General features: G+C 37.8%; 2 protein-coding genes across 2 annotated transcripts in view; one reads left to right on the top strand and one right to left on the bottom strand.

The window, feature by feature from the left end:
• Positions 1 to 1,606, top strand: part of LOC113279442 — a 38,624-nt gene extending 37,018 nt beyond the window's left edge. Inside the window, exon 3 of the mRNA XM_026528154.1 lies at positions 565 to 1,606. Coding sequence (XP_026383939.1) covers positions 565 to 1,606 — 1,042 coding nt within the window. The remainder of the gene's footprint in view (positions 1 to 564) is intronic.
• A 22,250-nt stretch (positions 1,607 to 23,856) lies between these two features.
• LOC113327236 (cytochrome P450 78A7-like) lies at positions 23,857 to 25,803 on the bottom strand. The gene is made up of 2 exons (XM_026574674.1): positions 24,728 to 25,803; positions 23,857 to 24,630 (listed from the first exon to the last, which is right to left on the bottom strand). The coding sequence occupies exons 1-2, from the start codon at positions 25,721 to 25,723 to the stop codon at positions 24,013 to 24,015; spliced, it is 1,614 nt and encodes a 537-aa protein (XP_026430459.1). The 5' UTR covers positions 25,724 to 25,803; the 3' UTR covers positions 23,857 to 24,012.
• Between the last annotated feature and the right edge of the window lie 1,914 nt (positions 25,804 to 27,717).

Genomic DNA, 27,717 nt, shown 5'->3' with positions numbered 1-27,717 from the left:
AAATAACTAGGAACCCTATCCATAGGGTCAATAGAGTTGATACTGGGTCAGATATCCTTAGGCGTCTAGAGGCCTTAGAGTTGAACCAAAGGTCTACCCAAGCTATGAGTTGTAACAGTGAGCCCAGAACCTATCCATGTACCATTTGTGGAGACCAAAGTCATACTGGACCTCAGTGCCCCCTGTTTTACCCTAGTGAAACAACCCATGATCAGGTTAGTGTCTTACATGGAGGTATGAACTCTAGATATGAGGGTTGACCCAAGTTTGATACCCATAACCCTGGTTGGAGACATAACCCTAATTTTTCGTGGTCTAAAGGTGCCCATCAGGGTGGTCCATCTATCAATACACCACCATTTTTTCCTAGGAATCAACCTCAAGAACCAAGTATAGTTGATCCTAAGATGATGTCTTTAGAGGAATATATGAAACTCTTGTCCCAAAGTAACCAGAAATTTGATGATTTTGTCTTGTTGAGTCAGCGTAACCAACAGAACAGTGACCGAGCTATGCCAACTTAGAGACTCAAATAAGTCAACTTTCGAACCGATTAAATGATAGGGAGAACGGGACATTTCCTAGCCAAACGACTCTGAATCTGAAAGGAGTCAACCATGTTAATGGATCAGGTAGTTCTAACCATAATGAACATATCAAAGCAGTTATCACCCTTAGGAGTGGTAAAACTTTAGAGAACTTGGTAAGACCACCTAAGGATAGTAATCCAGCTGAAAAAGAGACCGAGGTTGACCAAACTACGTCTAAAGATCCTAATGGGCCTGAGAGTGCTAAAAGTCCAAGTGAGGAAGATATCCCTGAGAGAGTGTACATACCACCTGCACCATTTCCTCAGAGACTCTCTAAGAAAAAGCCTAGTATATATGCTGAAATCGTAGACATCTTTAAGCAAGTTAAGATCAACCTACCCTTGTTAGATGCAATAAAACATGTACCGGATATGGCCAACTTCCTAAAAGAGATGTGCACTGTCAAGAGAGACGCGAGTGTCCATAAGAAGGCATTTTTGACCAAACAAGTAAGTTCCATAATCTCACAAAAGTACCCAGTCAAATTTAAAGATCCTGGTTGTCCTACTGTCACATGTGTCACAGGTAGCCAAAAGATTGAAAATGCTCTTTTAGAACTTGGGGCTAGTGTGAATCTTTTGCCATTCTCGGTATATGAACAACTTAGACTAGGTGAGATGAAACCAACTAGGATAACACTACAGTTAGCCGATAGGTCAGTCAAAATCCCACGTGGAATTATTGAAGACGTTTTGGTTCAGGTAGAAAACTTTATCTATCCAGTTGACTTTGTGATTTTGGACACTCAACCAGTCTCTAGTAAAGATATCAATATCCCAATCATCCTGGGTCGTCCGTTTCTAGCCACTGCAAATGCAGTCATACATTGCCAAACTGGCCTAGTAGAAATTTTCTTTGGGAATCAGAAAATCTCAGTGAACGTTTTTAAGGCGTTACAAGCCCCACCGGACCCTGAACACTATGAGTCTGTATGCATGATTGATTCTCTAGTTGAGAACACCTTTACCACTAATAGTGTTAGTGATCCTTTAGAGGCGTGCTTGGCCCACTTTTGAGCCTACTATGATGAGCATAGTCATTTTGAAGAAGTTAATGCGTTGTTAGATTCTGCGCCAGTAATGAATTATGGAAAATGGCAGCGTAAACCAGAACCTCTTCCGCGGACCATAGATGAACCCCTCCCATCATCTGTTGCACCCACCCTTGAATTAAAGCCGCTACCAAATACTCTTAAATATGTATTTCTTGGTAATGAGAATACTCTTCCTGCCATAATTGCCTCTGACTTAGAGCCCGATCAGGAAAGTAGACTATTTAGTGTTCCCCGAGGGCACAAGACTGCAATTGGATGGACCATAGTAGACTTGAAAGGAATTAGTTCTGCAGATTGTATGCACCACATCTACTTAGAAGAAGGTGCCAAAACCTCAAGAGAAATGCAGAGACGTTTGAATCCAAATATGAAGGAAGTTGTCCGCACTGAGGTGCTCAAATTGTTAGATGCGGGTATCATATACCCCATATCTGATAGTAAATGGGTTAGCTCTATCCAGGTTGTCTCAAAGAAGTCTGGGATTACGGTAGTTGCGAATGAGAACAATGAATTGATACCTACCCGTGTTACCACCGGGTGGAGAGTATGTATAGACTACCGTAAGCTGAACTCAGCCTTTAGGAAATATCACCTTCCTTTACCATTCATCGACCAAATGTTAGAAAGATTAGCCGGCCACAACCATTATTGCTTCCTAGATGGTTATTCTGGTTATAACGAAATCCCTATAGCCCCGGAAGACCAAGAGAAGACAACCTTCACATGTCCATTTGGTACTTTTGCTTACAGGCGTATGCCTTTTGGGTTGTGTAATACACCCACAACGTTCCAACGTTGCATGCTAAGTATCTTCTCCGACATAGTTGAGCGATTTCTCGAGGTCTTCATGGACGATTTTTCGGTATTTGGATCCTCTTTAGATGAATGTTTACACCACCTTACACTAGTTTAGAACGTTGTAAAGAAAAGAACTTATTCCTTAATTGGGAAAAGTGTCATTTTATGGTTAAATCTGGAATAGTGTTAGGACATGTGGTGTCCTCTAAGGGAATAGAAGTTGATAAAGCCAAGGTTGAACTAATTTCAAAATTAAGACCACCTAAGAATGTAACATATGTTAGATCTTTCCTTGGCCATGCTGGATTTTATCGTCGTTTCATCAAAGACTTTAGTAAGATTGTTTTACCCCTATCGAACCTACTTTCTAAAGATACTGCTTTTGTATTTGATGAAACCTATGTTGATGCACAACCACCCGATTGGAACCTCCCATTTGAACTCATGTGTGATGCGTCCAATTATGCGATTGGTGTTGTCCTTGGCCAATGACGTTATAAAGCACCTAGTGTGATTTATTATGCTAGTCGTACCCTAAACGATGGCCAATTGAATTACACTACTGTGAATACCAATATTCTGTGGAGCACGTGTCGCGGTTTCAGTGGACGCATACAAGATAACTGTATATCACTCGCTGTACAGAGAAACCTGAGTAGCAGAAGATACCTTCGTAGATATACTTTATCTTATCCCAAGAAGGGATACCTCGACGGTCAAGATAGAAAAGTAAAAGCCTAGTCTAGAGAGAGGCAGCTGGCGAAAGGACATAGGTAGATGACATATATAATCAGCATTAAATGCACAAATCTCTTATCTACACGCATAATCAAAGTACGTGGAGAGAGATGATGTGGCAGGTTCTGATTGGAAAAGGTTAGCGGTGAACGAAGGTACAATCTGTACTGAGGCTGGGAAGTTCTCAAAGGAACGTGGATCAGCTGAGGTGGCAGAGTCCAACTGGAGAAAGCACGCGGTGAACGAAGGTACCATTTGTATGGAAGGTATATCAGGGAACCATGGACCTAAAGACAGCAAAGATATACCTGGAGCAGAAGGGGCTATAAATACCAAGCTTCACCAACAAACCAAAAGCATTCAATTTCTAGAAGAAAAGATCTAGTCTTAAGCTTATACCTCTTTAATGTTTAGAACTTAAGTATTTACTTCAACTTGAGTTCCATCTATTACTTTGGGAAGCATTTAAGATCTTTGTAACCACCAAAACTTAATAAAAACAATCACTCATTACCCTGTGGATGTAGACAAAAGTCGAACCACGTAATTTCTTTTGTCTCATGATAACTTAGCACCATTTATATTACATTTGTGTTCTTCGTTGTTATTGTGATCTTGAATATCTTTTATAACTAAGCATTATCAGCTCAACAGAGGCATCAATACTACTTAGTATTCGATTCTCTGAACTGTATACATTACGTAGACTATGGGAAAATTAGTAGTCACAATTACCACTAAGAAAGAAATGTTAGCCATTGTTTTTGCTTTGGAGAAAATTAGATCATATCTCCTAGGGTCTAAGGTCATAGTCTATTCTGATCATGCCGCCCTCAAATATCTCCTTTCAAAGAAGGACTCAAAACCTAGGCTGACTAGATGGGTATTATTGTTCCAAGAATTTATTCTAGATATTCATGATAAGAAAGGGTCTGAAAATGTAGTAGCTGACCATTTATCCCGTATCCTTGATGAGACTAGAGATGACGAGAAACCGATCCTTGACACGTTCCCCGACGAACAATTATTTTCCATCTCTTTGATACCCTGATTTGCAGACATTTTCAATTATTTGGTAACCGGTCAAATGCCCGACCATTGGTCTAAACAAGATAGAGCTAAATTCTTGTCAGGGGTAAAATACTTTTTCTGGGATGATCCGTACGTATTCAAATATTGCTCTGACCAGATCACCCGTCGTTTATTCCCGACAACGAAATCTCCAGTGTTTTGACTTTTTGTCATTCTGGAGCTTGTGGGGGTCACTTTAGTTCTAAGAAAACAACTGTGAAGGTTTTGCAATCTTATCTTTATTGGCCAACTCTGTTTAAGGATTCCCACCTATTTTTTCAAAGTTGTGAGAGATGTCAGAAGTTAGGGAAGTTGACCCGACGTAATATGATGCCACTTAATCCTATACTAATAATAGAAATATTTGATGTGTGGGGTATAGATTTTATAGGTCCTTTTGTCAATTCGTATGGAAACTTTTACATCTTATTAGCAGTTGAATACGTGTCTAAGTGGGTTGAAGCAGTCGCTACCAAGAAAAACGATCGCCACGTTGTGATCAAGTTTGTTATAGATAATATTTTCTCTCGATTTGGTATGCCTAGAGAAATCATTATTGATGGAGGTTCCCATTTTTGTAACCGGTCTTTCGAGACTCTCATGAAGAAATACTCCATTACCCACAAGTTTTCTACACCTTACCACCCACAAACTTGTGGACAAGTAGAAGTGTCTAACAGGAAAATCAAACAAATATTAGAGAAGACCGTAAACCCTACCCGAAAGGATTGGTCTTTGCGCTTAGTGGGAGCTTTTTGGGCTTACCAGACTGCTTTTAAGACTCCATTAGGGATGTCTCCGTACAGACTTGTCTTCGGTAAAGCCTGCCACTTTCATGTAGAATAAGAACACCCAGCTTATTGGGCCATTAAACAGCTAAAATTTGGCCTATCTACTGCTGGTGATCAACGTATACTGCAACTCAATGAGTTAGAAGAAATTCGTAATGATTCTTACCAGAGTGCAAAAATTTACAAGGAGAAAACAAAAATATTTCATGATAAATCGATTATTCGAAAGACATTTGAACCAGGTCAAAAAGTTCTCCATTACAATTCTCGTTTACATCTTTTTCCTGGTAAATTGAGGTCTCGGTGGACCATACCATACTTTGTCAAAAAAATTTTGCCTCATAGTGCAGTTGAAGTTGAAAATCCTAAGAACAGAGAAACTTTCAAGGTTAACCGTCAACGGTTGAAACTATTCCTGGAGTCACTCAGTCATGCAATAGAATAATCGGAGCTAAGAGATCCTGTCTATCAGGATTAATTTTTACGGATAACAAAGTCTGGCTGAAGACACTAAACTTAGCGCTTAATGGGAGGCAACCCGTACATGGTGATTTTAAGGTCCCTTTGGAGGACCCTCCTATTGTTGTACATTTGTTTGTTTTTTTTTTCTTGTTCCCCATGGAAGGATTGCTACGCTTCATCCAGGAACTATCTTTCTGACTTCTCTCTTTACTAATTCCTCGTGTTACTTATATTTTTGGTACTGTATTTTAATTTGAAACATTGAGGACAATGTCAGATTTAAGTTTGGGGGTAAGGGAGAAACTTCTAGTGTCACATAGTATCCAATTAGCTAAGTTACATATTGTTTCTCACCGAAAAGATGGAAATTAGAATTGCTAGGGATAACATTCTAGTGAGACATTAGAGAAAAATACATTGAGATCATTTACAATCAGGAGAGAACATGTACTTTTTAGAGGGTAATCGTGATGGACCTAACCATCCATGATGGAAAGACAATTCGGTCAAAAGGAAATGCCAGATGGACAAAGTAACCTCACAATGTAATCTTAGTTACTGGATTACGACTCTCTATCAGTGGAAACTTATCATCATCAACAAGCGGAGCGACATCAAAATCTATGAAGAAAGTTGAAGATGTTTAAGGTTTATAAGCAACAATAGAAAGAAAAGCAAAATTCAAATTCAAAGTTGAAGACTTAGTTATAAGAGCAAAGAAAATCAAACGATGTAAGTTGTTGAAGTTCATGATACCAAGATATTACAAGTTGCGAAGATCCAAGTGCTAAAGTCCTTGTCTCATGGCCATGAAAATATTAGTCTTGTTATTACTGTGTTCCATTAAAAAAAATCTCCAAAAAAAAATCTCCAAAAAAAAAACTAAAAAAAATATATATGTACATTTAAATTTTGTTAGTTTTGTTCAATAAGACCACAGGGAATTAGAAATCTATAAGGAAATTTCAAGCAAGAAATCAAAGAGAAGAGTTAATTGTCAAGGTTCTACGAAGTTCAAGAGTTTATCATCAACAGTTGAAGCCGAAGAAGACGTTGTTTCTACTGAGCACTATGAGAGAGTCAAAGAGAGATGCATATTGGTTGCTTTGTTAGTCCGCTTTCAATATGGCAAAAGATCTTTCTAACACTGGTTCAACTCATCACACATAATTTGTCCAGTTGTGTAGCAGATGTACCTCTCATCTTTATCTCTCTCCTACCATTATCCAGCTGTAAAGCGGATGCATCTCATAATGTTTATCTAGTTGTGTAGCGGATATCTCTTTATCTAGCAGTATAGCGGATGTGTCTCCCCTTTTATTTGTTCATATTTTGAGCGGATACCTTTAATTTCGTTGGCGTTCTAGTTACTTGGCGATAGGTTGAGAATATGTTTGTCCTCATAGCTCTTTGGATATTTGTGACCAATTAGGAGTTAAGATTTTGTGGGTACACCTCTTGTAAACCCTCCCGAGACTATAACTCGGCCACTAGGGTCACCTAGGGGTTTAAAGGCTTGTTGCACACGCTAAGTGCAACCGCGATGCCTGCGACAGTGAGTTAGAATTTTATTTTCTACATTAGATTTGCTCGAGGACTAACAATTAATAAGTTTGGGGGTATTTGAAGTGCTCATTTTTGTACTTATTATGGTGTTTTATGTGTGTAGGTATTTTTGGGAAATAAACATTTTTGGAGAATTCGACTCGAAAAATTGCTAAAGGCATCCAGAAAAATGTTAAAGGCACCCGAACTTTGGATAAGGGCACCCCCATAATTGTGTTGAAAACGCCTGAGAAAACTTGTTAAAAGCACCCAAGGAATTTGCTAAATACACCCCGGAAATTACTAAGGGGCACCCCAGTTACTATCGCCACCCCAGCAGTTGGTCAAGGGGCAACCTTCTTCTACCTTTAGAATACTGTTTTTGGCGGGGGAAAAGTGGCAGAAAGGTTCAAAATTAGGGTTCGAGTTTTGAGCAGGATTAAGTGAGACTCAATGGCTGAAATCTGTTGGGGTTGTTCGTTTAAGCTAAACAGGGATGGTAATGCCCTTTTTCTCGATCATAATTGGATGGAATCATGGATTTGCAGAGAATGTCATTCTTGGGTTTATTCCCGGAAAATTCTGTTAGATTCTGGAGTAGTTTCGGCCAGACTTAATCGCTAGATACTGTTTGGGATATCCTATTTGACTAAAACAGGACTGATAGGTGTTTCAGATTCGAGAAAAATAGGGTTGAATCATCGAGTCAAAGCAAAACATAGGAGAAGGTATTTCACGGGTCTTTTTTCTCTTTCCCGAGTGCAGCTGATGTTTTTGTGTGGAAAGAAGAAGTTAAGCACAATTCAAAAGGTTTTGGAAACGTTATTGACACAAGCAAACGCGTGGAGAGGAAATATAAGGAAAGTAATTTCCGTAAAGAGAAAAGATATTCTGGAGAAGGAAAAAAGATTTATCGAAGTTATTACAGGGATTTGATGACCATGTTGGGCATAAAAGAGGCGTCGGGATATCAGAGAAGGGTTACAGAGAGCCCGGAGGAGAGAATAGAGGCTAAGAATCGAGATTGTGAAAGTTAGTGAAACCTTTTCTGCTGCTGCAAACCCAAGAACACGAAGAACAAACACCTGCTCAAGAAAGTCGCAGTTTAACCACAAAAGTCATATATCGTTTATCATTCATTTGCGAGAAACCTTCAGCTACTATTCCTTTAAGCAGCTTAACTGTTGGGATTCAGTCGCTAAAGACCTTAGCGACTGCAGAACATTTGTAAGCAATTTTTGATTATTTGAATACAATGTTTAATCCAATTTTCTCCATTTTTCGATTCATGAGTAGCGAAGTTTCTTTTCTAGGGTTGGGAGAAAGCTATTTTCTTGATGAGTTTATTTAAATAATTATTTTCTTTATCACATTTACTCCCCTTTTGTGCTAATAATTCCTTAAAAATTCTCTCTTCTTTGCATGCCTCATTTAAATTGTTTTGAATAGTTTATACTATTTATTTTTATAGGCGAAGGAGAATTAGGCCTAAGATTAATGACAAAGTCATAAAACTAGAGCTTGTAACGTTTTATCCTCCAAAGCATGAGATTGAGTTCGAAACTGCCTTGAGTAATTTGGAGTATTGCGTAGAAGTTATAATTAGTGAATTTGCAAAATCAAAATAGTGGAATCCCAACCCTAGTTCTCCATCTCTTTTACCAACAAAAATTTAATTAGTTTATTTTTATTTAACATATTTTCTTTTATTTGTCTTGAACCAAACCTTTGTAAATAGTCCAAGAATCGAACCTTCTACTTACCACCTGTAAAAACACTAACAGTACTCAGCCGATCAAAGACTTCTATTAGGAATATATTTCCTAAACTAAGAGTACTGCTTAAAACAAAACTCTTTCCTAACTAGGAATTCTGCCTAAATAAGGATCCCTGCTTAGAATAGGATTCTTCCCTCAACCTAGTTTGAGGTTAACTATGTTCTCTAAAGGAGTACGGATATACATGTATCATGGGTTCCCCCTTGAAGAACTTGCACTCCTGTGAAAGTTAAAAATGAAGGTTAGGGAACTCGAGAGTCCCTTTTTCCTTGTTTAACCACTTGGCCTTGCTAGGAACTTGATCTTTACTTCCAATTAAAAAAGATTCTTTCTGTCCTTGTCGTGTTTTAATAACTCTTCACTCCAATAAGGAGTCTTCCTTGAGTGGTTCATCTCCATCAAACCATAAGTCTTCTACTCGTGGCAATATCATAGTGTCATCGCCGTCATCATCTAGTAATGGTGGTTCAAACAACTTCAAGTATTCGGCATTTATAATCGAGTACATTCCTAGATAAGGTGGTAAATCCAGACGAAAGGAATTGTCACCAATCTGATCGAGAATACGAAATGGTTCATACCTCAATGGTTTCCACTTCTTACCTTCCTCCTTCAGTCGTTCCTTACCTAATTTTAACCATACCAAGTGCCCTACACCTAAATTACAAGGCACAAGATGCTTGTCATGTTTTGCTTTGTATTTGGCTTGGGACTTCTTTAATTGTGCTTCAACAGTTGCATGAATCTGAGTTATCTTCTCCAAAAACTTTTGTGCCTTTTATCTTTCATTACCTTCTTTTCCCCCCATTGAGGTATCACTAGAAAATACTAGATCCAAAGGTCTAGGTGGTAAGTAACCATAACATGTCTCAAAAGGAGATTTTCCCGAAGAACTGTGAACTGCTCTATTGAAAGCAAACTGTAGATATGGAAAACTATCATCCTAAGTTTTAGGATTCTTAGAATTATAACCCCTTAACATGTGAACCATAGTCCTATTAACCACTTCTGTCTGTCAGTCAGTCTGTAGATGAAAAGTCGTATTCTTCTTCAACCTAGTGTCCATCATCTTCCATAAAGAATCCCAAAAATTACAAAGGAACCGACTATACCTATCAGAAATAATCGAAGTAGGTAACCCACAATGCTTCCACACATGCTCAAAGAAGAGATTTTTTGTACCGGCTCCCGTTAACGTCTTTGTACATGGAATTAATGCGATCATCTTGCTGAATCGGTCGACTACAACTAACAAATAATCATAACCAGACTTTGTCCTTGGTAACCCACCAAGAAAATCCATAGAAATATTATCCCAAGGTCTTGATAGTACTGGTAATGGTAGATATATATATAACCCACATTTCATATTAGAAGGTTTAGATGTGCTACACAACTTACATCCTCTAACTAACTTAGCCACATCATCTTGCATCTTTGGCCAAAATACACAACGTCGAAGGTTAAGTAGTTTTATTCATCCCAAAGTGTCCAGCAACTCGGGAAGTGTGTGTCTCTCTCAACCATTGTAAACGATCTCCATCTTATGGTATGCAAAGTGACTGACCTTTGTATAACAACCCATCCCGGAGTTCGTACTCGCCTTTTAAACCATTTTTTATACCTTCAAACACCTTCTTGAAGTCTTTGGTAGATGCGTATGACTCTGCATACTCTTGAGGAACAATTGGTTGAATTCTCATGGCCACCATTAATGCTCGGACTGGTGGAAGAGACAAAATATATGAGAATTTGTTTGTTACTCCCTTATTGTACCTAATGAGAATATTGAAAGTCATCAAGTAAGACATCCACTTCATGTGTCGGGCTTGTTGTAGTTTCGTCTGTGCATGTAGATTCTCTAATGGTTTGTGATCTGATTGTACCACTACTTCTTTACCTAAGAGATACACTCGCCAATGCTCGATACATTGATATAAAGCATAAAATTCATTGTCATAAGGTGCATAGTTCTTAATAGCACCTGAAAACAATTCTGAATGGTACTCTACTGGTTTACCATCTTGTAACAACACTCTTCCCATTGTATAGTTAGAAGCGTCGGTCTCAACTTCAAGAGGTTTTCTTGATAAAGGTATTGGTTTCGAGTCCAAGGAGAGGAAGAAAAGAACACTAGTAGAAGATATTGATCAAAATCCTATTGCCTCATGCGACTATGCCTATACTCATAAGGGTGTTGAGAATGAGGATATGGTCTCTGCTGAAGTGGTTCATGATTTTCTTAAATACTTTGAGGAAGCAAAACTGCAACTCGTTGATACTATGAAGGTTCTTGATGTGTTAAGAACTGAGTTGAAAAAGGTTAATTCAGACCTTGTTCTCATGAAGACACATGTTAAGGATCTTCTCAATGAGTATATCTTCTCTGAAGAAGCAGTGAATGTTATTAATCACAAGCTCGAAGGTCTCAAGACTCGTGGGGGTTCCGGATGTGATCCTTGATTTCCCTTCGTGATCGGTTTTGTTGGTTTAGGAGTCTTTTGATTTTTGCATGATTGTCTTTATTTTGTCTAGGAAATTTCTTATGAGAATTTATTCTTGTGTTTTAAGAAGGATAATTGGGTTTGGAATAGCAATTATTGTAAGTACACATTGCTATTTCCAACGATTTTCATCTTGCAATGTTTTTAGATTTATTTATTTAAATTCTAAAGTTTATTTGGAAGATGATTTTGCAGTATTAATTTTTATGGTTTTATATATTGCAACTTGTTATGAGATATGTGTGTTTGCGTCCGTGAACTATGATTGTCCCATATTGGCTCAAAAGTTAAGTCTTTATGCAAATATTGATAAAATATATAATGAACTTTTGACAACAAAAGTTAATCCTATTATGTCATTATGCAAATATTGATGGAGGATAGGATGAACTTTTGTCTACAAAGATTAAGTCTATTATATGTCTATATGCAAATAATGAAAAATATAATGAATCTTTGAATATTCCATAGTATTGGTTTTTCCCTGATCCACATCTTTGTGTAAGTACTCTGCGGCTCCATAAGTTCTCTTATGTTGAGAATTTCCGATTAAATTAATCATGGGTTCTCTTGTGGTTAATTTAATTGAGTATTTTGGATACAAATTCATGGTTCATGTGATTTGTTAATGTCCAAAGAAATCCTTCTTTTCTTGTGAAAGTAAGGTCGCTCTTGTTGTTCTTTCGGGAATGACATTTTATGGGGGAAAGTTCTTATTTGAACTTGTGATTAATTGCCAAATCTTTGTGGGGAGTGCGGATGTGGAATATTATAGGAGTTTACTTGTATCTTTATAAACTCCTTGATGAATACACTAGTTTCAGCTATGTGAAATCATCGAAAAAAAGTTGATATGTTCTCTTTTGGTCATGAAGTATCTGTATGGAAATTTCATTAGAATCCCACTAGTTTTCGTACCTTTGCCAATTTATATTGATAAAAAGGGGGAGAATTAATGTGTAGTTCACACTACAAATACATATGGTTTACGGATCATTATGTAAGGGGGAGTGGTTTTCATGTGAGATGAAGTATTGACTAAGGGGGAGTGATGCATATCACCATAGTATTGTTGTCAAAGTTGTGATATAATTAGACTTTGATGATGTGTAATAATACTATGACACTGTATAACAATGATTGAGGGATTCTGTTTTCTCATTGTTATAGTTACGGATCTTCAACAACTATGATGCTGAGTTGAACACATTCAGAATCACTGGAGTACTTGAAAGTCACGAAGATTTCGAGTAATGTTGAAGAACCAAATAAATCAAGCATTTGGATTGAGAGCTACAAAGTTTATTTATTTTGTATTCCCTGTGTATTGATAGTTTTGTCACCAAAATTGACAAAGGGGGATATTGTTAGAGCACTGCTCGGTCGAACTCGCAAGCGTTGCTATCTCAAGCTTTTTTGTCAAGTTTAGTTGCCAAAACTATAAGTCTTGATTTCTAGTCTACTTATAGCTAAGTCTCGGATTAGGATAGAATGTGTAGTTGGGCATTAGACTTCACGTCGTTCATTGATTGAAGACGAATAACTACTAATGGGAGCTTGTGGAACTTCATCAACAAAAGGTATGTGCAGACTTGAACTCATCTATCACTCAAAAGTCTATCTACTCTATCTCCTATTTGAGACAAAAGTCGTATAGCTATATAGACTTCAATTATACATATTTGATATCTCGAGCTGAGTATAACTCGCTTACATATTTCTCGAAATATGTGTTGGTAAGTTTTCTCTTTAACCAAGTTCATCTTATATTCTTGACGAAAGTCCAAAGATGATCATGTGAAAATCACCTGGTAACATCTTACATGATTTGTGTGAGACAGTCATTTGATGTAGACTCATAATGTTTCGTATTGATCATTCGATCACTTGAAAATTGCTTTGAAGCTAATAGTTTGCGTGAGACAGCTATTGTCGTCTTCCGAGAATGTTTCAATGATTGAAATTAGAGTTTACAACAATTGGATATAAGCACAGTATGTGTACTTGCATATGTGTAATCCAAGTCCGGGAACCATGGTATGCATACTCGTATGCGTACTGATTGGTTTAATCGAGGTCCGTGAACTAAGTACGCGTACTGGCGTGAGGTTCAAGTTCCGGGACTTTACTGAGTTTGGTGGTATGCGTACCCGTTCGCATACTGGCGAACCCAAACTTAGTCCGTCCACTAAGGTATGCGTACTCGTTTGCATACTTGAGTGGGTTATGTTCTAAAATCGGTTTGTTCATGAACTAATATATTTATATAATAAGGTATGCAATCTTTTGCAAACCGTGGATATAATGTTCATGACTTGATTCGAATGAATCAAAATCGATTTTGCTTCAATTGTGTCTTGTATATTTCTATGAAAGTATAAACCATTGAACAACTCTAGAACTAGTTTCATTTGAGTCATTTGAACTAGTTATGGTTAAGATGAATAAGGCTGATATGAAAGTGTTCATATGGATAACTTCGGTTAACTATTGTTGATCCAACAAAGGTGTACACGTTTAGGTACGGTTAATCAAATCTAAATGAAGTCACTTTTCATTTGTGTGTAACAAGCTAAGTTCGATCTAACGGTTGAAAGATATTAGCTTGAGTCTAATCATTTTTCATCTAACGGTGAATATTGAATGCTTTGTTACCAAGGTAACATTGATTGAAAACCCTGATTTCAATACTATATAAAGGAGAACTCTAGCAACTGGGAAACCTAATTCCCACACCTCTTGTGTGATACTTTGCAACTAGAGTCGGTTCTCCTTTAACCTTAGGTTTTTCCAAAACCCTGTAGGTTAACGACTTGAAGACTTCATTGGGATTGTGAAGCCAGACCCAACTATTTTCTCTGTAGTTGCGTGTTCTGATCTTAATGTTTTCTATCGTGATTGAGTACTATCTTGTCTAAGATTTGCTCGAGATTTAATCTCCGATAGGCAAGATAATAAATAGTCACAAACATCTTCGTCTCATCGTTTGTGATTCCACAATATCTTGTTTCGCTACCATACGATTAAGATTATTGTGAGGTGATTGATTATTCTAGGCTGTTCTTCGGGAATATAAGTCCGGTATATCAATTGGTTCCTGTTCACCTTGATTTATCAAAATTCGGAACAAAACTCATTGGTTTATATGTGGGAGACATATTTATCTATAAAATAGACTTTTCTGTGTGAGACATATTGGTTTATCAAGTCTTCGACTTTGGGTCGTAGCCACTCTTAGTTGTGGGTGATATCAGCTAAGGGAATCAAGTGTGTAGAGTCCTGTTGGGATTCAGAGACGTAAGGAGCGCACTGTACCTTGATTAGTGTGATATTGGTTAGGGCTCAACTACATTCCAGTCTGAAGTTAACTTGGATTAAGCTAGTGTCTGTAGCGGCTTAACACAGTGTGGTGTTCAAATCTGGACTAGGTCCGGGGTTTTTTCTGCATTTGCGGTTTCCTCGTCAACAAAACTTCTGGTTGAAATATCATTTGCGGTTTTTTCGCATTTGGTGTTCAAATCTGGACTGTGTTATTTCTTTTCCGCATTATATTTGTTTATCACAGGTTGTGCGTAAGTTCAACAAATTGTGAATCTAACCTTTGGTTGTTGATCAATTTGATTGACACTCAGATAATGGTTTTTGATACCGTCCAAGTTATTTCTTATATTCAATCGGGCTCGCAAATTCTTATTTGTTTGGTTGCAGATTAAATTGAGAAATTGAGATATAACTTTTTGATATATTTTTCTTAAGATTGAGTCTGACTGTCTAGTTGATTCTCATGAAAGTATATTGGAGTTAGTCCATACATATTGCTAAGCTAAATACTGGGTGTGGTTGTTAGACCCCCGTTTTTTCAGTCTTTACTATTAACCTTTGGCAAGATCTTTTCAAATAATCTGGGAACTAATGAATTTCCAGTGGAGTAACATTATAACTTTTAGCTTCAACATATTTCCAGTTTATCTTCATCATTGTCAAAAACTTAGCAGTGTTAACTTAATCATTCAACTAATCATCACATTAATTAATCATTACACAAAATTAATCAAAGGAAAGTTTTGGTATTAATATAAATATTTGGATAACGGATGACTTAAATTACTTCTAAACGTCTTATTAAAAGTAAAATCATGGTCTTCTTTTAAAAAGAATTTTGTGGTCCCAATTTATGTACTTGGATCTAATTATAAATGGGCTTTCTTTTACAGGTCTCGTCCGATGTCAAGAAAAGAACGATTTTTTGGGGACCAAGGTTTTTTTGAGGGACCATGATTCTATTTTTAGTAAGACATTTAGAAGTAAATCTAGGTCACTCCTTATCTAGATATTTATATTAATACCTAAACTACCCTCCTGATTAATTTTGGATAATGATTAGTTAGTGTTAATATTAGTTAGTGAAATGATTAAGTTAAAGATAATTAGTGAGATTAAAAAATCAGATGGGTTTTCTAAAAAAGAAGTAGAATTATTGAGTAAAGTTAGAGAAGATGAAGAAGAAAAACATGGAAAATAAAAAAAAAAAATTGAGTTCACTAAGCTTGAGTATTCAAGTAATGATTCAATTGATGATTCATCTGAATCATGTAATCGAACAAAACCGGAGGAAGCGTATTTGGGTACCCAGATATGCTTCAAACTTAGATAATGTTGGTTGAATTGCTCCAAATTTTCAAAAAAATGTAAATTTTTGAAGTAGATTTGGCCTTGTTCGGTTACCTTATGTGAAGAACATGTAACCGAACACATCTGAAAGTGTAGTTCGGTTACTTTTTCCAAACACGCGGGTTACCGAACTCGCTCGTTAATGGAGGTTTTTAGTCGTTCAGTTAACAGACATGTTACCGAACTTTGTTTATAGAATTTACAGAGTAATGTTCGGTTTTCCCGCAATGTTACCGAACTTTAGGGTCTAGAAGTTCGGTTGGTTCGCAAACAATATCTAACCGAACTTTACGTGAACATGAGATTTTACTAAGTGTACATAGTTCGGTTGGTTCGCAAACTTCATACCAACCATCTAACCGAACTTTACGTAAGAAAAAAATTATACCAAGTGTAAGAAGTTCGGTTGGTTCGCAAATTTTTACCCAACAACATATCTAACCGAACTCAATATCAGAGTAAAGTTCGGTTAAAGTAAAAACTTAACAATTTTATGATCCAACCGAACTGAACTTGCAAATGCCTATATACAATTAGACCATAGTTCGGTTACAAAGAAAACTTAACATTTTTGCGAACGAAACGAACTTTTGGACTTTTCATTATTTTCGTAAACTAAAGTTCGGTGATATCCTTATTTTGCGAAGGAACCGAACTTATGGACTTGTGTTGTTCTAATACAAGGAGTTCGGTAAAAAGTATTTTTTGCGAATCAACCGAACTGTGAGTTCGGTTAAGAAAAAATTAATTCGTGATAACCGAACTTTTTGCGACGAAACCGAACGTTTTGCGACGTAACCGAACTAAAAAGTTCGCTGAGACTTGTTTTTTGCGACGTAATCGAACCTTTCTCTGAAAAAAAACCTCCATTAAACCTCTCTGCAACTTCCATTTTCAACTCATTTTGATGATTACTTCTCATTTTTTCAACCAAAACAAATTACAAGTAATGGGTTTGTGAGAATATCTTTGTTAATGATTTAAATTAAGCTATATATAGAGGTGGTGGTGGTTGGTGGTGGTGGTAATCGATGGTTGGTGGTGGTGATAATCAGAGATGGTGGTGGTGGTAATCGGCGGTGGTGAGCGATGGTGGTGGGAGGAGGTGGTTGGTGGTGGTGATAATCGGAGGTGGTGGTGGTGTTAATCGGCGATGGTGGGCGGTGGTGATGGGAGGAGGTGGTGGTTATATATATGTATATATATATATATATATGTGGTTATTAGGTTGATTTTAAATTAAATTAGGTTAAGGGTAGGTTAGTTATTTCAACGTTTTAGGACACCCCTTATTATTATAGGAAAGGTAGCCTAATAAAATCATGGTCCCCTCAAAAAAATCATGGTCCCTAAAAAATTGTTCCAAAAAAAATGCATTATGGGCTTTAAGTTATCCTATTTCGAAATGAATAGTCCAGCACTACTCCTGCACATGCTTGAAGGCTAGCTCTAGACTTTTTGGATTTCTTCCAGACTTTTGGATCTTTTTTGTGAAATCTTAACTTTGTTTTTCTAAGACTTAATAATATTTAACACATTTTTTTATTTCTTCACAGTCAGTGAAATTCTTTTTGATACCAAACTTTTGTAAAGCTAGCAATATTTTAAGCTACTAAAGATCTTCATGGTAGTTTAACAACAAACATACCATGAGAGGGCCTAAACTACTAAAATGCACATTGACTATGTGTCTTTTGGTCTGCCCCCATAACCAAATTTTTTAAAGGTTAGATATCGGTCTGTCTAGGGAAACCAGGGGACCATACTTGGTCGAGTCCGACGCGGTCACCGACCTCATATGCCTAGGAGCTAGGACGGTCCTTTGGCCTAATTAGGTTTGTTAATTAGTTCCAAAGGATTGTTTGTCAACGCTAAACAAGTATATTGTTACTTTGCGGGACATTTAAATGTTAAAATATAACACAAGGAAAAGACCCATGTTCCCGTAATCTCGAGATTAGTTGATTTTTTGTACATGACAGGTGAATAATCACGGGACAAAGATATTGGGATTAGTTCAAATGTGTGATCAATTAGTAAAATAATGTTCTAGACAAACCAAAAGCTTGTTAGTAAAATCAGAGTAGGCAAAGAGACACAAGTTTCTTCTTAGATCAAGTCTTATGATGGATTCCAAGTGTGGAAAAACCATGGAATGTCAAGTCTAATGGCTTCTAAGTTGGGGTTTTTCATAGAAAATCCAAGCAAGGTTCCACCGTTTCGTGGAAGGGTTCGTGGAATCCATCTGAAAACCGATAAGAATAGCGTTTTTTTTTTGTCCGTAGATTTAGGATGAGTTGTTGAAATCTAACGGCTGAGAAAAAAACGCTATTCTTAATAGCGTTTTTTTAGCGCTATCAAGAATAGCGTTTTCACTATTCCACCACTACACTTGCACTTCCATCCACGGTTCCAAATGCTGAGGTGGCATGGAAGATGGAAGATGGAACTCTTCCACCATAAGACTTGCTCTTACAGGTTGCAAATTGACCAGTCTAGGGTACTTGCATAAAGTTATAGGAAAGCCAAGTTTGACATGCTGCAAAAATTTACTGTTCTGAATTATTGCAAGGAGTGGTTCTGGAAAAACCATCCATGTGAACCACTCAAAAACCGTATAGACACCGAAAAAGAGGGGATTGAAAGGTTGTGGTAAGGAGGGTATTACTTTCGAGTGTTGCTAGAGAGGCACCCCAAACATTCAAGAAATACTAAACTTGTATTTAGATAGCATGGAATTTTTTTCAAAAAAAAAAGAGTCTCATACAAAAATCATGAAACCTGAAAGAAAAATATATTCGAATGGATTTTTGCAGTGTTTGTTTCTCTCGGAGCCAAACAGTACATTGGAACGAGGTTTCAATAATACTAGATTTGTGCCCGGTGCGTTATTTCTTTTAATTTAGTGAACGCGGGGTTTCGCCCCGTCCCGTGGGGAGGAAATTTTTAAAGGTGTCTAATTTTAATTAGTTATTCCCAAAAATGTTGTGCATTACCAAAAATGTTTGAATGTGTACCCATTACTTGATATTGTGTACCCAATATGATGAATCCACACCTATAATGTGTGCACATTATACCTTTTTCGGAATTTTTAAAAAACTAGATATTTTTAGTAAATAGCTTTCTGTAGGGTACACTTTTGGACATTGACATATGGGAGGGGAGGCATTTTTTTATTTGGTGTCATGTGACGATGCATTTTTTTATTTGGTGTGCGTGGTGCTTCGTCCCGCCCCGTGGCGATGCTTTCATATTTGGTGTGCGCGGGGCTTCGTCCCGCCCCGTGGCGATGTATTTTTTTTATTTGGTGTGGCTAGGCAAATACAGTAAATAACAGTAAATAAATGGAGAATATGTGTATAGTTTATTTATTTTTTCCTTTTAGTTTCGCATAAAATATGTGTGACATATGTGGATTTTCCCCCTTTAACTTTTTATTTGGTGTGCACGGGATTCTCCCCCGCCCAGTGACGGTGCATTTCTGATTTGGTGTGCGCGGGGATTTGCCCCGCCCAGTGGTGATGTATATTTGATTTGGTGTGGCGGGGCAAATACGTTAAATAGGTGGAGAATATGTGTATATTTTATTTATTTTTTCTTTTATTTTCGCAGAAATATGTGTGAAACATGTGGATTTTTTCCCCCTTTGTATATTAACTTAGAAAAAAGAGTCCTCGTATGGTAGGTACTTGATTTCCAAATTGAATTTGGACTTCCACAAAATTTCAAACACATTAAGTTAGGTTTTTCTTTTGAGTTTGTAATTTTTAAACCAATCATACGTTGCCAAATGTCTTCACAATTCCAAATTCAATTTTATTTCCTTTTTTTTATCTTTTTATTTTTCTTTTTAAACCAATTATACGTTGCCAAATGTCCTCAATAAAACGCTTGTTTCACAAAACTCAAAAAAAGACTTATTTCGGCTAGGGATGGCCATATGCACCGCCCAAACCCATCCCCGTGGGTACCCGCCCCGTTTGCGTAGTGTTTTACCCATCCAAATGGGGATGGGGTCGGGTATGGGCAATACCCGAAACCTAAGCTACGGGGATGGGATGGGGACGGGATTCAAGATCCCCGCCCCATACCCGCCCCATAGCTTTCATATTACAAGGGTTTAGACTTTTATGCAAGAATTTGTATCGAATTTTTATACTTTCACTACTTAGTGGGGCTTTTTTTCATTTATTATATTCTTGATCGTTCTTTTATATTCATTAATTTCGTTTCTTTGTTGTGATCAGACACATTCTCTAAAAGTTAAAATAGGGAAAACGATACATATAATGAAAGGTAATGAAATGGTTAACATGGACGGAGATAAAATGAGAAAGGAAAAAATAGAAAAACTAATAAATCATCTAAAGATTCTTCTCTCCATTTTAAGATGAATTTCGGTTTCTAAAATCTTGAAATGTATTATTCTTATGTTATTATTTTTGTTTGATTCATATTCAAGTAACGGGATGGATATGGGTATTTTTTTTACGAACGGAGAAGTGATTGGGATTGGCATACCCGTCCCATGATCATCCCTAATTTCGACCAATAGAAAAGGATGATTTTCTCACTATTCAACGTGAAAGCTTTATTTGTTTTTAGATATAAATTGGTCATGACCCAAAAAAACTAGACCGGTCAGAAAGTTGTAGGCCAGCCAACTCGAAACTTCCTAGGAAAGATGTAAAGTGCAAGAAGATTCAAATTGGCTTAAAAATCGAACTAATTGATTAACGGACAGAAATCTGAAATTCTGAACAGGGGAAGGGCACCCTAGCAGTGTATGTATGTACAAGAACACGTTTTTGCATGGACAAACAAATTTTGTTACCCCAAAAAGACATGAGAATTAAATCCGGGACCCACGTAGTCCGACATTGATGAAAAATCATTTAATCGATCGTAAATCAAGCATTGATCTGATTAAAAAGCAAGCAGTATCAGAATCAGAAGATATGAATTTGGTTTTTCCTCACAGGTGATGAATGAACAGAGAGTATTTTGTTGGTTTTAGACACCTTGCTCATAACTTCATTTCTCTACCGTCCAATTTTAAAAGCCGTGCATTTTAATTAGTCACCAAACGCTTTTACAACCTTCCACCACGCCTCTCATCGACTAATTTGCCTTTTTGCAAGAGCTATAGCCTATAGCAGCCTTCTAGGCACTTGAATACCAGTCTAAGTTGAATTAGATGCGAGCCTGATTGAGTTCGATTTTGGAATATAGCAAAATCCGCGTGCCATATCAACAGCGCTAAAGATATGAGACATTGATGTGTGCGACAAAACTGATAGAAAACGCAGTTCTTCCACGCCTTTGATGCATTTTCAACTCTTCATTTTTATTCCAATAACCCGCATCTATTCCGGTGATCTCATCGGATTCTTTCCGCTCAAAGGTGTCTGGAGCATGTAAATGTAAAGGCATATATCAAAATATGCGTGCAGCCTATCCAGATTCAATTGTGACAAACCAATATGGGCCATTGGGTGATCAGTGTGGGCAGTATTTATATAACACGTACGATACAAGTTAAAATAGTTTCTTCCAAGATATTGAATTACAATGACAATGTCTCTGAAATGGTCATTATCTATCCATAGCTGTTCTCTGAATCTGTACTCTCTGTGACTGACTCAATAAAACTCTTATAGCTTGTAAATAACATCAAGATCAATTGTATAGTATTGATGTGCAATGTATAGTACCTGCATGTGTACTGCGAATTCAATATCAACAACAACTACTACTTGGCTGGGTGTAGTAGTCAACTATTAATGTTTTTGGATTCTCTGATATTTGTATCATGATCATGAAGGGAATGGGTCGTAGAGAGGAGATAGGGGTTTAGAATGTGACAGGTGGGAGAGAGAGTAAAAAAAAGTGGCACTCTTCCCTACTAACCCCATTTGTTTTCTGGAGAACCTGACCAGACCATGCATGCTCTCTGTGTTTTCTTGCTCTCAGCTAGAAAACAAGGGGATTCGAAACATAGGAGAAACTTTCTCTGTGTTTTTCCCATGCACCCATGCTCACGACTTCTAAAGAGTGAATCTACAATCCAATGCACTCTTACCAACTCCCTCCTGCTAGCCATTTGACTATACCTTTTTGTCTTATGATCATTAATCAAAGTTTTTAGACCAAGTAGTAGTCAAAGGAAGAAGAAGATCAAAGTTTTCTATGCACCGACACAATGGAAAAGTGTTTTAAAATGAGATCCTAGCTAAGACACCATCAGGTGGATATGGCCAGAGAGAAAACCAACCCTTCACAAAGGTGGATATGCATGCCAAGTTTCATTTTAAAACGACATGAGATCCTGATCCTAGACACTATCATGTGAATGTAGAACCCGTAACTATGATACGTCCACATGCATCCGGTGGCTGAGATTTCACTAGCAAATGACGTGAAAAGATGCATCACATCAAAACATTTGATGCTTCAAGTGGCATTTTAAAAACAGTCCAAAAACAGTGTCATATATATATATATATATAGCTACTAGCTAGACCTAGGTGTAATGAATATGTGCGTCAGAAGTGTATTCATCTCTCCGATGGAGACGTTACTTGTTTGAAACTATTTATATCAGCGCCGAAGTGTATAACAGGGCTAGCACAGAGATTAATTGCGGAGAGACAGAGAAAAACCAAAAAAATTACCCAATTTCACGTGGCATGCAAACAGAGGAGTGTCCTTTTTAGGGCATGGGATATTTTTTCCCTATTTGGGTCGTCTTGATTAGGACCCGTCTTTCATTAGTCTTGTTCATTCCTATAAAGTAGTCTATGCACGAAAACAAGACTAGACCTGTTTCGCAATGTTTACATCCTACTGACACGCTTTTCAAGTATCAAAAACACCTATGGAAACCTAGGGTTCCTTTAAATTTTTCACCGCATGCTGCTGCTCTCTCTGGCTAAGTTGTTGTCTAGGTGTTTGAGCAAGAGATTTTTCGTGATCTTTTGTACACTGACGGGATGTACACATCATAATAAAGCTATGTGCAAGTAGTATTATGGTGCGAGATGTACCTGAACCCTAAAAATATGAATTTGTGAATCTTTTCTTTTGTACTTGTTTCCTGTTTGAGTTCCGTCCAGCTAATAATGATAGCTCAAAATAGTACTCATTATTATTCACTACAGGCAAAGTTGCAAAAACTACAGGTGTATACTTGTACTTGCATTGACTGGAGGAGAGTCCATCTATGTGGTCGGGTCGGGTCGGTCACACTTGCGTGTTTCAAGATACCGCCCGCACTAGGTTTGATGAGTGTGATCACAAAGAGTGGTCACAATTTTGAAGTTAGTCAAATCACCTAAGTGGCTTCCACGTGGCAAATTAGTCAAATTTCTATGTTTACACTGCGGTCAAAAGTTAGTTATACGTTACGTGGCTGTTGATAATTGTTGCATTGCCAACCAGATCATAACGTAGTAAAATGTTTAAAAAACACACATTCTTGTAGAAGTGGGGCTTTGGGGGGTGTAGTAAAAAACGCTTCATCTCCAAGTTATGACCAAAGTCGATATTTTTATCAAGCTTACATGATTCCTAGTTACTACAAGATCAACGGATAGGGTTTGTTCAATGAGAACACAAACACAATTAGATGATAAAGTTTGTAGAGTTTACAGGAAAAGGAGCAAACACAATAAATAAAAAGTTGTACTACTTTAGTATATTAAATATCTTCTGGTACCTTACACATTTGGACTGACATGTCATTAGTAAGGTCATTGTGAATGACCCATCCAAAATCCTACAATTTGAAATTTTAACCCAGCTCAGCAGCATTCTAACCAAAAGCCATTAAAAAGAACATTAAAAGACAGTGTTTATATTAGTATAATATAACCCCTCCCAAACAAGAACAAAAAAACAGCAAAGTCCTAAACCTTCAAAAGACCAAAAGACACAAGTGAGACTTTTCCATCACTTTCATATACCCTAGATTAAAAGAACAGCTCTAGAACCCAACATCACCCAGACCTAATGCCTTCTTGGAACAGCAATTGCAGCAAGTGGTGTTTTCATCTCACAAGAAAGCTTCAGCAACTCAGTCAAATCAACTGGATTTTTCTCATCCTGAACCCAGTTGAAACTCTGCACCAGCTTAGCAACCCAGAGATTGACAGTAACAAGGCCAAGGTTTTTGCCAGGACAAACCCTACGGCCAGCTCCAAATGGTGCAAGTCTCAAGTCATTTCCTCTAACATCAATACGAGCACCGCCTTCGCTTTGCAAAAATCTTTCTGGCTTGAAGACCAGAGGCTGGTCCCAGACAGTTGAGTCATGTGTGATGGCCCACATGTTAACCATAGCTGTGGTGTTACATGGGATTAGCATTCCATTGCTGAGATGCACATCTGAGGTGGACAACCTTGCCCATGACAAAAGTGGACCAGGTGGGTGAACCCTAAGCGTTTCTTTGACTACAGCTTGGAGGTAGGGAAGCTTTGTAACGTCAGAATCCGTAACGCTGTTGTTACCAACGACTCTTTCTAACTCAGACTGTAACTTTGACTGGATTTCAGGGTTCAATACCAACTCCGCCATGACCCATTCAGTTAGCAATGCTGTTGTATCAGTTCCTCTGAAGATCATTTCCTGAAAATTGCAATAGCCATGAAAATATAAGAACTAATGCATCCCAAAAAGATGAAAGCATGAAAAGAATCTATGTGAGTTAAGTGATTTAACGTACCCAAAGAACAGCAACCATGTCATCTTCGTTAAGCTTCTCATCACCATCCAAGGAGAGCAAGACATCAACGAAATCAGCGTTATCGGACAACTTGTCATTGTTTCTAGCTCTGTGCTCATCAATAATTCCACGAACAAGTGCGCGAACACGAGGGACTAGAGCTGAGCAGCGTTCACTGATGTGGAAGGGATCATAGAAGTAGCTCAACCAAGGAAGATAATCAGACCAGTTGAAAGCACCCAACAGCTCGAATCCTTCTTGAACCATTTCTTTAAGCTCTTGGCTTTCTGTATTCTCTTCATCCATGATATTATACCTTTTGCCAAACACACTTCCCATGATATTATTCAAAGCAGCATTTTGAAGATGTTTTCTCAAAGTAACAAACCCTAGTGATGATTGTTCGTTAGTAATAGAGTTCAACATTGCTTCACAGTCTTGCTGACGACCTTGTTCATGAGCTGAGATTCTCTTAGGAGCAAACAAATGAGATGAAGCAATACGACGTAAAAGTCTCCAGTAGGTACCATTAGGAGCAAAACCAATGGCTCTAGTGAACATAAGGTTTCTAGCAGATTGTTTGACAGGACGATCAGCAAAGCTTGCAGAAGTTAAAATCTCACGAGCAATTGTTGGATCAGAAGCAACAACTACAGGTGTAGAGCCAAGACTGAAAGCCATCAACTGATTAGCTTTGAAAGATGAAGACAGTTTAGCTAGTGTTCTATGAGCTAAAGAGTTGTGACTCAGAGTAAACAAGCTTCCAAAGATAGGAAGCCCACGAGGACCAGGGATAGGTTTAGTACCAAGCTGGTTTCTACCATTTTTCCAAGCGATACCACCAACAGAGAAATACCAAGTGAGCAGAGAAACAGAAATGACAGTGAGAATAAGTGAGAAGATGATGAAACTGTCGAAGAGATTCTCAGTTCCTAGAAAGGCTGGGATTGTGAATACCCACCAAGTCGAGTCTTTTGAAATCATACCCATTTCCATTTTGTTTTTTTTGAATATGGAAAACTTTTCAAGTTCTTCTGTGAGAGAGAGAGATAGAGCAGAGAAAGTTGCTTGATAAAGAGAGGGAGAGGAGAAGTTGTGATGAGATAGTGAGGGTTGGGGTGTTTAAATAAGATGGTAAAAAGGCACAAAAAAGAAAGAGTGTAAAAATGATAAAATAAATACGAGAAGAGAGAGAGAGGGATTCTGATGGAGTCATGTGTGTATACGATCACGTGGGTGGATGATACGTTATTTAAAACTTAGTAGTAAACGCCGGAAGTGAGATGAAAAGGCAGTTTTCGATGCGAGACATGGTTTTATGAAGGGGAGAGAGAGGGAGAGTGAAAGGCGGTGAGAGCGGTGTGAGTGGGAATGAATTAAAGAGGAGAGGAGGAGAAGGCTTGTGGTTGAATCAAGTAACGTATTTCTATTATATCGAAAGATGTGATCATTAGGTGTTATAGGCATATAGGGGTATTATTATTAATGCAAACAACTTCGAAGGCAAGTTGACAGAGAGAGAGAAATTTTTACTGCTGCTTGTATTCCATTCCACATTTGGATTTCAATTTTCAACTGCTGATTTGAAAATATTTGGCTAAAAAGTTACAAAACCCTAGTTAGCAATTCTGCGAGCACCAAAAATGGGAGTCGACAAAAACGGGCGCACTAACCGGCTATGCAAAATGGTCACACTTCCAATTAATTATGGGGGATGCGGAAAAAATGTGTAAATCCGTGTACTCAGTGCATTTTGCATATATAAATGCGGCACATAATATTAGGCATGTAAATAATAATGCCCATATTTTGGGAATATTTTTTAGTTAAATATATATTAATCTCGTATATTGCAAAAAAAAATCTTTTAAATACCTACAGCAACAACGGTCACGACCAAATTTGGGGACTATACCCAAATTTGGTCCGAAAGTGAAGCGTAATGGAAATGACTATAATTATATTTAGTCTGGAAAACTAGGGTTTGAGACTAAATGTAGTCGTCAATCCAGACCAAATCAAACATAGTGAGGTGTAGGTATAACGAGCGTGTGAAGTTAGGCGTGAGTATGATGAGCGTCTGGGATTAGACGTTAGTATTAGGGCTGCACATGGGCGGGTATGGGCGGGTATAAGCTAAAACCAACCTCGCACCCACAGACTGCGGGTTTTTTTTTTCATAACCAACCCCGCACCCACAAACAACGGGCGGGTTTTGTTACCCGCCCGCTACGGGTTGGGCGGGTATGGGTTTAAACGGGTTTAAACCCGCTTTATATTCAAGTATTTAGAGTAACTTCTATTCTCCTTGATTAAGTGAGAAAAAAAAACCAAAACCCCCAAAATATTCATATCTAGGAAGTTCACAGATGAAGATTAAGTGTTGAATCTAGTGATTTTTCGATTGTTGTCGATTTCTGGTGAAGATTCGAAGTTGTTGTTGTCGATTTCTGGTGAAGATTTCTGGTAATTGTCGTTCGTAGGTGAAGAAGAAGAACTGAGGAGGAAGAAGAGAAGAGGCCGAACAGAGAGAAGAGTGTAGAAAGTGAATGAGGGTTATCAGTTATCCTATCTACTAGTATTAGGGTTTCATAATGGACGACTATGATTAGTTTTATCTAATGATATATAATCTGCGGGTTTTTTGGGCGGGTATGGGCGGGTATTAGCTTAAACCAACCTCGCACCCACAGACAGCGGGTTTTTTTTTTTCATAACCAACCCCGCACCCACAACGGGCGGGTATGGATTAAAAACCCACGGATTTAACGGGTACGGGTGGGTTTGGGTATCGTGGGCGGGTCTTGTGCAGCCCTAGTTAGTATAGTGAGCGTCTGAGTGTGGAACGTTAATATAATTAGCGTCTGAATGGGGCGCGGTTATAAACACCGTCAGGAAAACGGTTGCGATATGTGCGCTTCACACCAGGCGTTGTTATAGTCTCAAGCCCCAATTATATAATACTTAATGAAAATAGAAAGAGTCATGCC

Source organism: Papaver somniferum, chromosome 1, assembly GCF_003573695.1.
Source record: "Papaver somniferum cultivar HN1 chromosome 1, ASM357369v1, whole genome shotgun sequence".
NCBI lineage: Eukaryota > Viridiplantae > Streptophyta > Magnoliopsida > Ranunculales > Papaveraceae > Papaver > Papaver somniferum.
This window is presented reverse-complemented; position numbering and strand designations above follow the sequence as displayed.

Excerpts from the sequence above, each read along its gene's own strand:
- LOC113327236 (XM_026574674.1), bottom strand. The coding sequence starts at position 25,723 with ATGGAAATGGGTATGATTTCAAAAGACTCGACTTGGTGGGTATTCACA. Across the intron at positions 24,631-24,727 it reads ACATGGTTGCTGTTCTTTGG|GAAATGATCTTCAGAGGAAC; the intron begins GTACGTTAAATC and ends TGCAATTTTCAG.